The following is an 18384-nucleotide window of genomic DNA, read 5'->3' on the forward strand; positions in this document are numbered from 1 at the left end:
GCCAGTTTGGTGCAGTGGTTATGTGTGCAAACTCTAATCCAGGAGAACCGGGTTTGATTCCCCACTCCTCCACTTGCAGCTGCTGGAATGGCCCTGGGTCAGCCATAGCTCTTGCAGAGATTGTCCTTGAAAGGGTGGTTGAAAGAGCCAGTCTGGTGTAGTGGTGAAGTGTGCGGACTCTTCTCTGGGAGAACCGAGTTTGATTCCCCACTCCTCCACTTGCAGCTGCTGGAAAGGCCTTGGGTCAGCCGCAAGCTCTCAGCAGACCTGTTCTCTCACAGCTCTCTCAGTCCCACCTACTTCACAGGGTGTCTGTTGTGGGGAGGGGAAGGGAAAGGAGATTGTAAGCCGCTCTGAGATGCAAAGTGAAGGGCGGGCATAAATCCAATCTCCTTCTTCCTCTTCCTTTCATTCAGCATGCCATAATAACAGATATTGGCTTCCTCGTTGGTTCTGGTGCTATAAATTTGTGTGTTTTTATTACAATATTTTATAATTTAAAATGTTTTTAATTGTTCAAATGTTTGCCACCTTGGGGACCTTGATTGGTTTCCAGTCCATTAGTCAATCAATCTGTTTTCCACTCCACTTATATAATAAGGGGCTTTGGAGTCATAAGAACATAAGAGAAGCCATATTAGATCAGGCCAATGGCCCATCCAGTCCAACACTCTGTGTCGCACAGTGGCAAAAAATGTTATATACACACACACACACACACACACACACTGTGGCAAATAGCCACTGAGGACCTCTGCTCCATATTTTTATCTAACCCCCTCTTGAAGCTGGCTATGCTTATAGCCGCCGCCACCTCCTGTGACAGTGAATTCCACATGTTAAACACCCTTTGGGTGAAGAAGTACTTCCTTTTATCCGTTTTAACCCGACTGCTCAGCAATTTCATCGAATGCCCACGAGTTCTTGTATTGTGAGAAAGGGAGAAAAGTACTTCTTTATCTACTTTCTCCATCCCATGCATAATCCTGTAAACCTCTACCATGTCACCCCACAGTCGACGTTTCTCCAAGCTAAAGAGCCCCAAGCGTTTCAACCTTTCTTCATAGGGAAAGTGTTCCAACCCTTTAATCATTCTAGTTGCCCTTTTCTGGACTTTTTCCAATGCTATAATATCCTTTTTGAGGTGCGGTGACCAGAATTGTACACAGTATTCCAAATGAGACCGCACCATCGATTTATACAGGGGCATTATGATACTGGCTGATTTGTTTTCAGTTCCCTTCCTAATAATTCCCAGCATGGCGTTGCCCTTTTTTATTGCAAACGCACACTGTCTTGACATTTTCAGTGAATTATCTACCACGACCCCAAGATCTCTCTCTTGGTCAGTCTCTGCCAGTTCACACCCCATCAACTTGTATTTGTAGCTGGGATTCTTGGCCCCAATGTGCATTACTTTGCCCACCAATGTTCCCTCTAAGCTGCAGAGTCTTATGAGCAAAATTTCTACTTTGTGAGCTCCTGGCATTAAAGTTGTGAGCTACTGCATACATTATTGTGTTCTGGGGTCATCTTTCCTGAGCTAAGACAAAAAGGTGTGAGCTGAAAAACTCTTACACTAACTCACACTAACTCAGCTTAGAGGGGACACTGATGCCCACTGGCCTTTCCCTTGTACCAAATCCACTGGACAACAGCAAGGGGAACCTGCAGAAGTCGACCGCACAAAGTTCTGCTTCAAACAGACACAGAGCAAAACTGCTTGCGCTGTAGTTCTGAAAAGAAATGACGTTAACGGATCAATAGAAATGCCGCAACATTAAGGGGTGGGTGTGTATGTGTAGGAAATAAATTACAATGGAATATGTGCCGCTTCAAACAGATCAGATAAGTTGCCTTCCAACGTCGAAACCAGCCAGTCGTGTTTGTCCCAACCTTTGGTGTTCTGGGTAAGGCAAGAGTAGATTAAAGAGGCAGATTTACACTTGGAGCACCTGCCAGATATCAGACACCAAAGAATCATCTGACCTGAAGCTCGTGAGCCCACGTGCACGAGGCGAATTGGACTGCAGCCTGCCAAATTCAAAATGAGCTCTGATTGGCTCTTCTTGCAGAGTCTGACTGAGTTACACATTTAACTGTGGCACACACAAAGGAGACCAAGCCATTTTTTAAAATAACAATATAGCTGCTTGCAAGTTTCATTCTGCTTTAGGGAATGAAAACACACCTATGCACTGGCTGTGGCTCATACACTTAGAAGAAGAAGAAGAAGGTGATTTTGGATTTATATCTGCCCTCCACTCCATAGAGTCTTAGAGTGGCTCACAATCTCCTTTATCTTCCTCCCCCACAACAGACACCCTGTGAGGCAGGTGGGGCTGAGAGAACTCTCACAGCAGCTGCCCTTTCAAGGACAACCTCTGCCAGAGCTCTGGCTGACCCAAGGCCATTCCAGCAGCTGCAAGTGGAGGAATGGGGAATCAAACCCGGTTCTCTCAGATAAGAGTCCGCAGACTTAACCACTACACCAAACTGGCTCTACACCAAACTCAGCACTACACCAAACTTAGCATTAATGGGTGGATTTATTTCGTCAGTACATTTTTATCCTGCCTTCCACCCAGGGAAGGAACTCACAGCAGCAGAGACAGTTCTTCTCTCCTCCGTTTTATCCTCACGATGTCCCCGTGAGATGTTAGGCTGAGAATGAATGACTGGTCTCAAGCCACCCAGCGAGTAGGGATTCAAAACCAGTCTCCTTCTCTTGGGCGCAAGTTCAGAATCTGAACTGCAGCTTTCCCCAAGAAACCCCTCCTTGGCCAGAAAATGCTGGGGGGACACACAGAGGTTTCCCATCCGCTGAGCAACGTATGCCAGTGAACAGAGTTCTCAGTTGGGAAGACGCCCACTGCACCAAGCAAAGTGCTGAAGATCTGCGGACGGAGGAATTGCAGGAGAATCTGTTTCTCGGCAACAAAGGAGATTCCCATCCCCATTCTCCAGGTGCCGTCCCCGCAGCTTAACTGCACGTCATGTCATTTCTTGGGAAGCGCACAGCTCAGTTTATAAACCACATGAGAACAACACGCGCTCTCAACTCTTCAGGGCTTTGTTGGCTTTGCTTTTCCTCGCGAGAGGCAAAACGCGAGAGGATGCCTTATCGGATCGCTGTTAAAGAAATGCAAGGAAGTTTCCCTAGATTACACCCCTTCAGGATGGTGGCGAAGGAAAGGGCTGCCAAGTCGCAGCTGGAACTACGGCAACCGCTAATGGGGTTTTCAAGGCATGGGAAGACCAAGGGTGGTTTGCCTCTGCATAGCAACCCAGGACTTCCGCTAATGGGGTTTTCAAGGCATGGGAAGACCAAGGGTGGCCTGCCTCTGCATAGCAACCCAGGACTTCCCTGGAAGTCTTCCCTCTCTGTATTAACTAGGGTTGACCCTGCTGAGCTTCAGCTAGCCAGGGCCCATCCGTGTCAGGGGTTGCTTCCAACGGGGCCACAAAAATCTTTAAAAATCATTCATGTTTTTGCTTCCTTCAGCAACCAGGAGGGACTCTTCTGGGAAACACGGTCTCTCTTGCCTTTATTTTTTAAAAAGCTTTTGCTGCTGCAATTCACCAGATGCATTAAACGCTGAAACTGAGTCGGTCTTAAAGGTGCAATCGACTCCTGTTTTGTTCTATAGAGTTCGTGTGAGTGGAAACCACACCCCTGGTGAGAGATAAGGCTTTGCATGTTAGATTGCAGAAGAGAATGAACTCTCTGGCCGAAGATCGTAACCTGGAAGATTCCCGATTCCGGAAGCAACTGGGAAACTTTGTGGAATCAGAAGCACACAACACACACAAATGCAAACACACCGGAAGCCTGGAAAAGCAGCCATGCCGAAGCCATTGCTAACTGGAATGTCTTTCAGCAAGGCAAGACTCTCCACCACCAGTCCACTGCAGGCTGCCGGTGGAAAGCGCTATCAAGTTGTAGAGACACACGGCAGCCCTGTAGGGTTTTCAAGGCAAGAGACTTTCGTGAGTAGTTTGCCATTGCCTACCTCTGTGTAGCAACCCTGGTATTCCTTGGTGGTCTTCCATCCAAATACTAACCAGGGCTCAACCCTGCTCAGATTCCAAGAACAAACGAGATCAGGTTAGTCTGGGCCATCCAGGGCAGGACAGCAACAAACAGAGGGGGCTTGCCATTGCCTGCCTCTGCATAGTGACCCCTGACTTCCTTGGTGGTCTTCCATCCCAATACTAACCAGGGCCCACTCTGCTTAGCTTCCGAGGTCTAACGAGATCAGGCTAGTCTGGGTCATCCAGGTCAAGCCAAGAGACTAATAACGGTGGTTGGCCATTGCCTGCCTCTGCATAATGACCCTTGACTTCCTTGGTGGGCTCCCATTCCAATACTAACCAGGGCCCACTCTGCTTAGCTTCCGAGGTCTAACGAGACCAGGCTAGCCTGGGTCATCCAGGTCAAGCCAAGGAGATGAACTGAGAGGTCCAGGGCAGGCCAGTCACCAAATCAGGACAGCTTTGGACTTTCAGGACTCAATCAAGCAAACCAGTCTCTCAATATTAACAGGCTCTCCAACAGGAAAAAACAAGTTAAGGACTGGCCAAGCACTCCAAACACTGTAGTATCTAATGAGACGATATGCCACAAAGAGAAATATTAAAACCAATTCACATTGCATGCAAAATGGGAACTGGGTACATGTTGGGAGATGGGAAAAGAAATGTCAAGAACTTGCTTTTAAATAGACACAGCGCCAACAACTATTCATAACTTCCAGCAGGGCTTTTTTGAGCAGGGACGCCGTTCCAGTTGGCTCTGCATCTCGGGGTATAGCCTAATATGCTAATGAGTTCCTGCTGGGCTTTTTCTACAAACCACCACCACCCCGACTTCTAGTACATATCTGAGGAAACGCAGAGGACAAAGGAGGACATAATATGATGCTGGTGGTTTGGGAATGGACTGTGGAAAAAATAACACAGCAATCCAGGGATGACTGTTTTTTGTGCACCAGGAGAACAGAAAGTATTAACTGCCAACTCCCCTCCCACTTGAGGCACACAGAATATACACAACTATTTGCATCTCACACTTGCAAATGCGAATACTAGGCTTCAAAGGCAGCATTACTATCATGGATCTGGGTTTGTAGTGCATTCCCATAAATTCATTTTGAGGAAGACTAGACTATCTCCGTCTGAAGAAGTGTGCATGCACGCAAAAGCTTACACCCAGAATTAAACTTGGTTGGTCCTAATGGTGCCACTGGACTCAAACTTGGTTCCGTGGCTTCAGACCAACACGGCGACTCACCTGAATCTATCCCCATGACATGTTGCAACAGCTTAAGCCACTCAAATTAGTGTAGGAAGGCAGTAGCATAAATAATGTCTATGGTTACCCTACACTCAAAGAAGAGTTCCTTAAATTTAAAAAAAAGACACTCTTTCTGGTGTTTATCTGCTTGCAGCACTTTGCATGCCTGTGGCCCCAAGTCTACTATCTTGCATGTCAAGCACTGCAGCTCAACCATCCACCTAAACTAGAAGTCTAAAAGTACACTCTTGTGTACTCGCACACACAGTGGACCAAACAGCTACAAAGCTGTTTCTGTAGTCTTGTATTACCTAGCCATACTTGACAGGGTTAGAGTTCTACGACCCTAATTCTACTGCACTGTTTACTGAATGCTCTATCCTGTCAATTATATTGACTCACTTTATGTGTTTCTGTAGTCTTATATTACCTAGCCATGTTTAGAAGAAGATGATATTGGATTTATATCCCGCCCTCCACTCTGAAGAGTCTCAGAGTGGCTCACAATCTCCTTCACCTTCCTCCTCCACAACAGGCACCCTGTGAGGTGGGTGGGGCTGGAGAGGGCTCTCACAGCAGCTGCCCTTTCAAGGACAACCTCTGCCAGAGCTCTGGCTGACTCAAGGCCATCCCAGCAGGTGCAAGTGGAGGAGGGGGGAATCAAACCTGGTTCTCCCAGATAAGAGTCTGCACACTTAACCACTACACCAAACTGGCTCTCTACACAAAACTGGCTTTCTACATGCATTTCACACAACATTTGCTCCAAGAGAGAGCCTTCTCTCTGCATTGTGAAAAACAAGCATCTTTCCCACCCTGCTACAACAAAACAAAGTACTCTAAGTGGGAAACAATATGATGTATATATGCAAGACTGTCTCTCCCTTTATGCACCACCACAACAGTTTCACTCATCTGAGCAAGGTCTTCTGCAGGTGGCAACCTGCAAATGGGCAAAATCAACAACTGTGTGGACACGTGCCTTCTCTGTTGTGGCCCCCACCTTACGGAGCAGCCTGCCTGAAGAGGTCAATAAGGCCCCCGCTCTCTTGGCTTTCCACAAACTATACAAAACTGATTTCTTCAAGAGGGCTTTTCTATACAGGCAACAGACTAAATGATCCACAAAGTTACTGGGATAAATTATTAGGGACTACGGTCTCTATTACAGTGTTTAGCTTGCTGAAACGAGGACCCTACTGTGTAATTTTTGCTTCACTTAATGTGTCATGTTAATAGCTACGTTTTGCCTCAGTTCTGTTTTTAGACTTCTGGTTGATTCTACAACCCTAATTCTACTGCACTGTTCACTGCTCTACCCTGTCAATTATATTGACTCACTTTATGGGTCATCTGCCTTGAGACAATGAGAAAGAAGGACTATAAATCTAAGTAAAACAGAGAGACTCTTAGCACCTACTGAAGAGAAGGCTAAAAGGATGGGCAGGCCCGCCGCGTGGGAGTAGGCAAACTAGGCGATTGCCTAGGGTGCCAGATCGCGGCAGGGGCGGGCATCCCCTCCCCGCTTGCACTGTCCCTGAGCCCTGCTCTGCCTTCCTGCGCTGCCGGAAGGTTGGGGGGGGGGCATTTGCACAGAGGGCTCCTCTGGCCCCGCTCAGAACTTTTTGCATTGCAGGAAGGTTGAGCGGGGGGGGGGGGGGCGTTTGCGTGGAGGGCTCCTCTCAAGGGCCCAATTTGGTCTCATGCTGGGGGCCCTCCCCCACGGGAGGGAGGGGGGGGCAGAGCCTGCCTGAGGCAGCAAAAACCCCAGCCCCGGCCCTGAGGATGGCATGACAAGAAGAAGACTTTAAAAGGGCCTCATAAAAAAAAATAGAGGACACGACAAAAAAGCAGGCATTTATGCACACAGCCACGTTTCATTTGAGGTTCTGCCCACAGAATCATAGAGTTGGAAGGGACCTCCAGGGTCATCGAGTCCAACTCCCTGCACAATGCAGGAAACTCACAAATGCCTCCCCCTAAATTCGCAGGATCCTCATTGCTGTCAGATGGCCATCTAGCCTCTGTTCAAAAACCTCCAAGGAAGGAGAGCCCAATTTCATAAAATCATAGAGTTGGAAGGGAGCTCCAGGGTCATCGAGTCCAACTCCCTGTTCAATGCAGGAAACTCACAAATGCCTCCCCCTAAATTCGCAGGATCCTCATTGCTGTCAGATGGCCATCTAGCCTCTGTTCAAAAACCTCCAAGGAAGGAGAGCCCAATTTCATAGAATCACAGAGTTGGAAGGGACCTCCAGGGTCATCGAGTCCAACTCCCTGCACAATGCAGGAAACTCACAAATGCCTCCCCCTAAATTCACAGGATCCTCATTGCTGTCAGATGGCCATCTAGCCTCTGTTCAAAAACCTCCAAGGAAGGAGAGCCCAATTTCATAAAATCATAGAGTTGGAAGGGAGCTCCAGGGTCATCGAGTCCAACTCCCTGTTCAATGCAGGAAACTCACAAACGCCTCCCCCTAAATTCACAGGATCTCCCCCCCACCCCGTTCCCCCCCCAACTCCAAGCAAGCCATTCTCTGTCTTGGGAGGCCAACGAATCTCAGCCTTGAAGAGTTAAGAATATCTAAAGCAGCTTGCTGGCTGAGTTGAGCTGAGTGTACACTGTCAGAGGGGTGCCCTAGACAGGGGTCTCCAACCTTTCTGAGCCTGCAGGCACCTTCGGAATTCTGACACAGTGTGGTGGATGCAGCCACAAAATGGCAGTTGCAGGAGGTGGAGCCAGCTAGAAAATGGTTACTTCAGGAGTTGAAGCCAGATGCACGCAAAGGACTAAGCACAGGGGAGAAGAGGGATGACTTAAAAAAAAAATACACTGGGAAAGAGGAGTGAATGAGAATAAAACCAAGACTGCGGTGGCAACAGCAGCTGCTGCTGCTGGAAAAATGATATTTTAATCTGCCCAGTCAATCAGATCTGGCCACGGTTAAGCAAAAGCCCTACCTTGTCCCGTCCACTTTCTAAAAACACTTGGTGGGAACCAGGAAAGGTACTGGTGGGCACGGGTCATTTTATAGAAAAATAGGTGGTGGAGCTCATTAGCATATGCCCCCCCCAGCCAAAAGCAACCCGATGCAAGAAAGGAGAGCCCCAGGTGAGCGAGGCCTGCTTGGGCTGGCTAGAGATCCAGCCAGCTTAAGTAGGCCTCACTCACCTGGGGCTCTCCTGGGCCACACACACCCCCAGTCAAAAGGCCAGCAAGCAACCCGCCTCCCAAAATCACATGTGGAGAAAGGGTGGCGTGGGCTTCTCCAGGGGTTAATGAGGGCTGCTGGGGGCTTGGCAAAGCCCCTGGTGGCTGGCTGGCTGCCCGCTCTCCTAATCCAGGGATTGTTATGCAGCTGCACCTACTATTCAATGGACAAGGTAGGTGGGGAGGAAGAGGGGGAACTCTCAGAAAGATTCAGGAGCTTAGCTCCTGTGAGCTTTTGCTGAATCTGAGGCCTGCTGGTGGGCATCGTGTCACCCCCAAGCTACAGGTTGGGGACCCGCCCCAGACTGAACAAGTAGATTCCTCCAATAGTGTGTGTGTGTGTATGGGGGGGGGGGAAGCTTTGGAAAGAACACAGCTTGCTGTGAAGCCGAGAACACTTGAGAGGGCTGCTGGTAGAACTACCATGAATTCAAGAGCCTACGCAGGGACCCTTTCTGGACTTAAGAAGATGGCATCTGTCCAAAAGGCAAGGACAAACTGCAGCAGGCAGAGGAGACTTATGAAACGAAACCTATTTAGAGTGTTCCAAGCATCATCCTGTCTATAAGGATGAGTCAATCCTGGCAAATACCCCAAACAGAACTCATTTGTACGACAGAAATCAGACCTCGCAGCCGCAGACTGTGCCCTCGGGGCGCCCAGAGAGTGTCTCTCTGCAAATGCAGTCGTTGGCTGCGCTTGCACAATGAACTTCAAAAGCTTTCTCTGGTATGTCCAAAACCTACGACTTCATAGCTGGCAGCAGATGTGGCTGGCACGGGGCTAGGAGGAGAGAATGGCACGGGCCCTCACTGACGGGCCACAGGGCGTGAATTCATGTCTGGCGCAGGAGAAAACGGAACACCACAAAGCAGAATATGTCTATGTTAGGAAATGTTCAGGAGTCACACACTGCAACGGACAGGTGCCCCGAAGAACCTCTTGTATGACTTGTTCATGGTTCCTAATTTAGCAACAAGAGTATGAATTGGAGAAACAAGACCAGTGGCTACTGGTCAGCATCAATATATCGTTCCTCTCCGACTTTTGCACTCAAGCCCTCCGCTTGGGTCTATCAGCTCTGGAATGCATCCCCACCAACGTTCCCTCTAAGCTGCAAAGTCTTGTGAGCAAAAATTCTACTTTGTGAGCTGCTGGCATTAAAGTTGTGAGCTCCTGCATAAATCAGCGTGCTTTGGGGACAAAAAATGTGTGAGCTGGAGGCTAAAAATCTGTGAGCTAGCTCACGCTAACTCAGCTTAGAGGGGACACTGATTCCCCACGTATGTTTCCGACAACTGCCTATCAGTGACAGTATCACCTTTTTATGCCCAAGGATGAAGATCAAAAAGCAAGAGTCAAGTCGCACCTTTAAGACCAACACGCTTTTATTCAGAATGTCAGCTTCCGTGTGCATGCACACTTCTTCAGACGAGGAATGAGGTACAGTAAGCAGAGCTACATATAGCTGGTGGGGTTTAGAATGCAAAGTGGTACAAAGTTAAAAGCCAATAGCAGAAGAGCAAAATTAAAATTAACGAATTCAGAAAAACCTTTGATCCGGGTTGCATTAGTGTGGGTTGCCTGAATGTGTTAATTTTACTATTCTGCCATTGGATTTTAACTTTGTACCACTTTACATTCCGAAACCACCAGCTATACGTAGCTCTGCTTACTATACCTCATTCCTCGTCTGAAGAAGTGCGCATGCGCACGGAAGCCGACATTCTGAATAAAAGTTTGTTGGTCTTAAAGGCGCGACAGGACTCTTGCTTTGCTCTACTGCTTCAGGCCGCCCACCTGGATAGATCAAAACGGAGAGCCATGCTAGTCTCTCCGGAGCAACAGAAAAGAGCCAGAGTCCAGTAGCACCTTAAAGACTAACAGAATCTGTGGCAGAGGATGAGCTCTTGCGACGTCACTGCCCTGGAAAAAGTGAGCAGTGACTCATAAAAGCTCATCGCCTGCAGCCACAATTTTTGTTAGTCTTTAAGATGCTCCTGAGCTCTGGCTTTTTTTCTATTCCAGCCATTCCAGGCACTGATGGATGGGGGAGACTTGTCTTAGCAGTAGTGTGTGCGAAAAGGATCTAGGGGTCTTAGTGGATCATACGCTGAACATGAGTCAACAGTGTGATGCGGTGGCTAAAAAGGCAAATGTAATTTTGGGCTGTATCAACAGAAGTCTAGTGTCCAGATCACGTGATGTGATGGTGTCGCTTTACTCTGCTCTGGTAAGACCTCACCTGGAGTCTTGTGTTCAGGTTTGGGCACCACATTTTAAGAAGGATATAGACAAGCTGGAACAGGTCCAGAGGAGGGCAATGAAGATGGTGAGGGGTCTGGAGACCAAGTCCTATGAGGAAAGGCTGAAGGAGCTGGGCATGTTTAGCCTGGAGAGGAGATGGCTGAGATGTGATATGATTACCATTTTCAAGTACTTGAAGGGCTGTCATAGAGAGGATGGTGTGGAATTGTTTTCTGTGTCCCCGGAAGGTAGGACCAGAACCAGTGGGTTGAAATTAAATCAAAAGACTTTCCAGCTCAACATCAGGAAGAACTTCCTGACCGTTGAAATTAAATCAAAAGACTTTCCGGCTCAACAGCAGGAAGAACTTCCTGACCGTTAGAGCAATTCCTCAGTAGAACAGGCTTCCTCGGGAGGTGGTGGGCTCTCCTTCCTTGGAGGTTTTTAAACAGAGGCTAGATGGCCATCTGACAGCAATGAAGATCCTGTGAATTTAGGGGAGAGGTGTTTGTGAGTTTCCTGCATTGTGCAGGGGGTTGAACTAGATGACCCTAGAGGTCCCTTCCAACTCTATGATTCTATTATGTGATGAGGACACCCCCTGAAGTTGTTAAAGGAGAAACCCGCCACGCCTGGGACGTTCTGTCTCATTCAACTGAGAAAGTAAGGTTGTTCTATAACCACGGCGCGAGCAAATGCACACTGGATGGAAACTTGACAGACACCTGCACATTGCAGCCTATGTGGTCCCCTCAAGAGCTTAGTGGACTACTGTTGCCACCTAGCATTGCAAAAACTGCAGGGGAGTTACAAAACACCCCCCAGTACCTGCCTGTGGGGTTTGTGGGGGGGGGGGGCCAAGTCACAGAGGCATGTGTCATGCATTAAAGGTATTTCTACCTCATTCTATGATTGGCTACGTAACCACAGCCGAGCTCTTGTTTTCTGGCCTATCAGATGAAAAACAAGAAAAAGCTGTTTATAAAAGGGCCACTGAGTGTAACTGCACTGAACTTGGACTAATCACTGCACACTTTACTCCTACATCAAGAGCTCTCAATACCCAGCATCCTCTGACCAACAGCTGCATGCTACAGTTTGTTTGTTTTCTGCTTCTCCAGTTACAAGTTGGACACAGCCAAGCCCTCACTGAAGGCCCACTTTCTTGTTCCTGAGCTGGAAACTCAAGTCCGACTGACGGTTTTTCCCCTTGGAAAGTTCATTTTTGTACAGCAGAGTCCGTGCGGAATCACCTAAGCCAGGGGTGTCGAACTCATTTGTTATAAGGGCCAGATTGGACATAAATGAGACGATGCTGGGCCGGGTCACGTCGGGTTGGGCCGAGACATGTTGGACTGGGCCATGTGTATACCTATTTAAGTTTAGGTAGCAGAGATATAAATTTTATAAAGAACACAGACAAAATCAAATATATATATATATTTTTAAACTTAAAACATTAGCATTCATTGGTCTTAAAGGTGCTTTCTTTGTATTTCTCCCATGGGATCCAGGGAACTGGGCAAAGGAAGCTCTGCCTCTTTCCTTCCTTCCCCAAGAACTGGGTGGGAGGGGGAGCCTCAGCCAGTAGAAGGAAGAAAGGTTTGGCTCAGTAGCTCTGCTGTGATGCAAACCAAGTTGTGATGCAGAAGGAAGCAAGAGAGAGGGAGTAGGAGGCAGATGACAGCCAGTTGCTCGGGGGCCTGATTCGGCCCCCAAACTGGATGTTTGACACCCCTGACCTAAGCCTTGTACCTTTACAGCCAGTCTCTTACACCTTGCCTGGTTTGTCTGTTCCTGACTTCTCCTGTCTAACATACGCCATCCACTCTTGGGGCAGGAAGCAGAATACTTCTATGCTCCTGGTATGCTGACAGCATTAAATTTGTAGTCATAATGCCCATTATAGAACTGAAAGGAGATCACCAAGTCCAACCCAGAACACTCCACACATCAACACCACAGCTAAAAAACCAAAAAAGTGCAAGAAAAGAAAGGAGCAAAAAGTGGAACACATCACGAAGAAGAAGAGTTTGATTTTATACTCTACCCTTCACTACCTGAAAGAGTCTCAGAGCGACTTATAATCGCCTTCCCTTCCTCTCCCCCACAACAGACACCCTAGGAGGTAGGTGGGGCTGAGAGAGCTCTGAGAGAACTGTGGCTGGCCCAAGGTCATACCAGCAGTTGCATGTGGAAGTGGAGGGGGGAATCAAGCCCGGTTCTCCAGATTACAATTCGTTGCTCTTAACCACTACACCACACCGGTTCTCAGGGCATATACGCAGCACACAGCTGCAAATGATTCAAGAGAATGCAAAGCCATAAGGAACAAGAAGAACTCTTCACACAACAATCCTCTTTGTTGCTCGTGTCAGTGCTCAACACAAAGACCGTCATCTTCTTCCTCATCTATGGCCTACTTTTAAAAGATCACATCTCTTTTCCCCATTGGATGTATTTGATTATACTCTCATTCATTAAAAGGACTCCCATACTCTTTTCCGTTTTGGTCTTCTGAAAAAGGTTACACTTCTGAAAAAGATTATCATTAACTTGTCACAATAGGCAGGATTTGGCTGTGGTTTCCCGTACACTTATTGTTATGTATTGGACTTGATGCATGGCGGGAAACTTCCACGTGCAACCGCGGGAATGCTAACAATGCGATATTTCTGTCTGAGATCTGGATTCTTTTAAAGAAACCAATGAGCGGTCAGGGCGCGAAACTTGACTGCTGTGATTTGGTAGGGAAAGTTTGGGGGGGGGTCTTTTTGCATGCATATAAGCGGGGGCGCAGCCCTGCCATGTTGTCTTAGTATGTAGTTACCAATAAAGCCAGTTCTGCGTGAACTCCAAATGTATCGAACCCAGTATTTAACACTTATCATAGGAAGGTCTGATGACTCTATGTGGGACCGCCTCCAAAGCTTCAGTTGGTACAGAATGCGGCTACAAAATTATTACATGGGATGGGACCAACCACAAGCAACACACCTTGCTTATGTGAGCACTACTTTCCCAGCTTCTGGGACCAGTTCAAAGTACTTGCCAATCTCTTTAAAGCCCAAAATGTATTGGAACCAAGATATCCAAAAAGGGATTATCTTTCTCCTGCCCATCCACTGATACTCCGTCTCCCTCCCTTTTGGGAAATAAGTTGGCCAGCAGCTAGACATTATGTCCTTTCAGAGAGCCAGTTTGGTGTAGTGGTTAAGTGTGCGGACTCTTATCTGGGAGAACCGGGTTTGATTCCCCACTCCTCCACTTGCACCTGCTGGGATGGCCTTGGGTCAGCCATAGCTCTGGAAGAGGCTGTCCTGGAAAGGGCAGCTGCTGTGAGAGCCCTCTCCAGCCCCACCCATCTCACAGGGTGTCTGTTGTGGGGGAGGAAGGGAAAGGAGATTGTGAGCCGCTCTGAGATTCTTCGGAGTGGAGGGTGGGATATAAATCCAATATCTTCTTTTTCTTCTTCTTCGGTTGCGGCACCTTAACTTTGAAATTCTTGGTGCCTGAAAACCCTCCAGGCACTAGATTTGCCACTTTCTTGCCTCAAGCAAAGACTTATTTATTCTCACAGGCTTTTAGTTATATTCAGGGTGATAGCTGTGTTGGACTGAAGCAATAGAACAAAGTCTGAGTCCAAAGGCAAAGTTTAATTAGACTTTGTTGGTCTTAAAGGTGCCCCTGGGCTCAAACTCGACCACTTGAATTCTTTTAGCTCTCTGTTATTATTGTTTTATCAGCCTAAGAACTTGTTTCTAGTACCAGATGCATGAAGAAATAGAACAAACACTTAAAATAAGTTTTAAAAGCCTGAACAGCAGAACTCAGAAGGCAGGCAGCTACATTAAGAGCTCACCCATCCCAGTCTTCTAGTTACACCATGTACCCATTTGGCGCCACTGCACACCTCAGCTCTTTTATGTTCTCCTCTCCACCCCCCACTGACATAAATCTTTTTGCATCTGAAGAAATAAACTCCTGCTTATACACAGGCACAATCCACGCCACAGTGCAACTGAGTGTTGTTTGCAGGGTGCCCTCCAGCCTCTGTCCCTTGCAGACACACTGCTGCTGGGCGTGGCTCAGCTTCTAACTCGCAGGTCACCCCGTCCAAACATTTGAAGCGATTCATGTACATTGCATTGTAGGCATTACAAACAACCCTGCAAAAACATAAGAACATAAGAGAAGCCATGTTGGATCAGGCCAACGGCCCATCAAGTCCAACACTCTGTGTCACACAGTGGCAAAAAATTTTATATACACACATACACTGTGGCTAATAGCCACTGATGGACCTGTGCTCCATATTTTTATCTAAACCCTTCTTGAAGGTGGCTATACTTGTGGCCGCCACCACCTCCTGTGGCAGTGAATTCCACATGTTAATCACCCTTTGGGTGAAGAAGGACTTCCTTTTATCCGTTTTAACCTTTCTGCTCAGCAATTTCATCGAATGCCCACGAGTTCTTGTATTGTGAGAAAGGGAGAAAAGGACTTCTTTCTCTACTTTCTCCATCCCATGCATTATCTTGTAAACCTCTATCATGTCACCCCGCAGGCGATGTTTCTCCAAGCTAAAGAGTCCCAAGCGTTTCAACCTTTCTTCATAGGGAAAGTGTTCCAGCCCTTTAATCATTCTAGTTGCCCTTTTCTGGACTTTCTCCAATGCTATAATATCCTTTTTGAGGTGCGGCGACCAGAACTGCACACAGTACTCCAAATGAGACCGCACCATCGATTTATACAGGGGCATTATGATACTGGCTGATTTGTTTTCAATTCCCTTCCTAATAATTCCCAGCATGGCGTTGGCCTTTTTTATTGCAAACGCACACTGTCTTGACATTTTCAGTGAGTTATCTACCACGACCCCAAGATCTCTCTCTTGGTCAGTCTCTGCCAGTTCACACCCCATCAACTTGTATTTGTAGCTGGGATTCTTGGCCCCAATGTGCATTACTTTGCACTTGGCCACATTGAACCGCATCTGCCACGTTGACACCCACTCACCCAGCCTCAACAGATCCCTTTGGAGTTCCTCACAATCCTCTCTGGTTCTCACCACCCTGAACAATTTAGTGTCATCCGCAAACTTGGCCACTTCACTGCTCACTCCCAACTCTAAATCATTTATGAACAAGTTAAAGAGCATGGGACCCAGTACCGAGCCCTGCGGCACCCCACTGCTGGCCAGCATTTTTATTCCTTGTGTCATCTTGCCAATAAGTTATCTACTCTGGGTTTTTTTAAGTTTTCCTTTTCTTTGGAGGGGAAGGTGGGGGTCCCTCATAGAGATCAATGACTTTTGTTTAAAAGGGCTTCTGCCCTTCCACATACCCTTCTTTGGCCCAAAAGCCTCTTCTCTCTACAGCCCGCTGACTGGAAGGGGCCGAAGGCAGGATTCTGCAGTCCACTCCCCAATGAATCACGGCCTCTAAACTGCAGAATCTTGTGAGCAAAAATTCTACTTGGTGAGCTACTGGCATTCAAGTTGCGAAAAGGTAAAAGTAGACCCCTGTGCAAGCACCAGTCCTTTCCGACTCTGGGGTTATGTTGCTTTCACAACGCTTTCACGGCAGACTTTTTTTACGGGGTGGTTTGCTATTGCCTTCCCCAGTCATCAAGTTGTGAGCTACTGCATAAATTAGCGCACTCTGGGGTCATTCTTTCTGAGCTACGACAAAAATGCATGAGCCAGAGGCTGCAAAACTGTGAGCTAGCTCACGCTAACTCAGCTTAGAGGAAATACTGGTCACAAATGTGATGGCCAGAACTCCCTTTGGAGCTCTCTTATTTGTCACACCCCTGCTCCTGGCTCCACCCCCAAAGTTTCCAGGTAGTTCTTGAATTGGACTTGGCAACCGTAATTATTTCCAAAGGAGGGACAGCATCTAAAAGATGTGCAGTCCCTTCAAATGTGATGGCCAGAACTCCCTTTGGAGTTCACTCATATTTGTCACACCCTTGCTCCTGGCTCCACCCCCAGTGTCTCTTAGCCCCACCCCCAGTGTCTCCTGGATCCACCCCCAAAATCCCCAAATATTTCTTGAATTGGACTTGGCAACCCTAATTATTTCCAGTGGAGGGAAGGCATCTAAAAGGTACGCAGTCCCTTCAAATGTGATGGCCAGAACTCCCCTTGGAGTTCAATTATGCTTGTCACAACCTTACTCCTGGCCCCACCCCAGGGTCTCCTAGCCCCACCCCAAAGTCTCCCACCCCCACAGTCTCCTGGCCCCACCCCCAGTGTCCCCTGGGTCCGTTCCAGTGACTCCCATCCCCATCCCCAAAGTCTCCCAGCTCCACCCCCATGTCTCCCGACTCCACTCTCAGTGTCTCTCGGCCCCACCCCCAAAGTCTCCTGGCTCCACCCCCCGTGTCTCCTGGCCTCACCCCCAAAGTCTCCCGCCCCAGTGGGAGACTTGCAAGGTGCCCTCCAGCCTCTGTCCCTTGCAGACACGCTGCTGCTGGCGTGGCTCAGCTTCTAGCTCGCAGGTCACAACCTTACTCCTGGCCCCACCCCAGGGTCTCCTAGCCCCACCCCAAAGTCTCCCACCCCCACAGTCTCCTGGCTCCACCCACCGTGTCTCCTGGCCGCACCCCCAAAGTCTCCCGCCCCAGTGTCTCCTTGCCCCACCCCCAAGGTCTCCTGGCCCCACCCCCAAAGTCTCCCGCCCCAGTGTTTCCTTACCCCACCCCAAGGTCTCCTGGCTCCACCCCCCTGTCTTCCGCCCCCACCCCCAAAGTCTCCCGCCCCAGTGTCTCCTTGCCCCACCCCCAAGGTCTCCTGGCCCCACCCCCGAAGTCTCCCGCCCCAGTGTTTCCTTACCCCACCCCAAGGTCTCCTGGCTCCACCCCCCCTGTGTCTCCCGCCCCACCCCCAAAGTCTCCACCACCCCCCCGTGTCTCCCGGCCCCAGTGTCTCCCACCCCCAGTGTCTCCCGCCCCGCCCCACAGTCTCCTGGCTGCACCCACCGTGTCTCCTGGCCCCACCCCCAAAGTCTCCCGCCCCAGTGTCTCCTTGCCCCACCCCCAAGGTCTCCTGGCCCCACCCCCCGTGTCTCCCGGCCCCACCCCCAAAGTCTCCCGCCCCAGTGTCTCCTTGCCCCACCCCCAAGGTCTCCTGGCCCCACCCCCAAAGTCTCCACCCCCCATGTCTCCCGGCTCCGCCCCAGTGTCCCCCGACTCCACTCCCAGTGCCTCCCGGCCCCACCCCGAGTGTCTCCCGCCCCCGCCCCAAAGTCTCCCGTCCCCCCCCCGCCCTCCTACCTTCCCTGCAGCGCCGCCGCCAGATGGTGTCGGTGCGGAGGATGCGTCGGAAGGCGCTGCAGACGAGGGCCAGGCTGGGCAGGTCGGCGCCGGGCAGCGAGCCGAAGATCTGCACGAGGAGCTCCGGGGGCAGCTGCAGGAGGGAGAGCGGCGCGCGCGGCTGCGGGGGCGAGGGGGAGGGGGAGGCCGCCACCGCCTCCAGCCCCGCCTCCGCCTCGCTGCCGCCGCCCTCCTCCGGGTCCGTGTCCGGCCCGCTGCTGTCGCCGCCGGCCCCCTTCCGCTGAGAGCCCCGCCGCCGGCAGCCCCGCGCCGGGCCTACCCCGCACAGCCGAGCGCACACCGCCATGGCCGC

General features: G+C 49.5%; 1 protein-coding gene across 3 annotated transcripts in view; it reads right to left on the reverse strand.

Moving 5' to 3' along the window:
• The window catches only part of FBXO31 (F-box protein 31), a 196873-nt gene extending 178489 nt beyond the window's left edge, over positions 1–18384 (reverse strand). For all 3 annotated transcript variants that reach the window (XM_060254213.1, XM_060254214.1, XM_060254211.1), the window contains exon 1: positions 18033–18384. In XM_060254213.1, the coding sequence (XP_060110196.1) occupies positions 18033–18378 (346 nt within the window). In that variant the 5' untranslated portion in view covers positions 18379–18384. The remainder of the gene's footprint in view (positions 1–18032) is intronic.

Source organism: Heteronotia binoei, chromosome 14, assembly GCF_032191835.1.
Source record: "Heteronotia binoei isolate CCM8104 ecotype False Entrance Well chromosome 14, APGP_CSIRO_Hbin_v1, whole genome shotgun sequence".
Classification (NCBI taxonomy): Eukaryota; Metazoa; Chordata; class Lepidosauria; order Squamata; family Gekkonidae; genus Heteronotia; species Heteronotia binoei.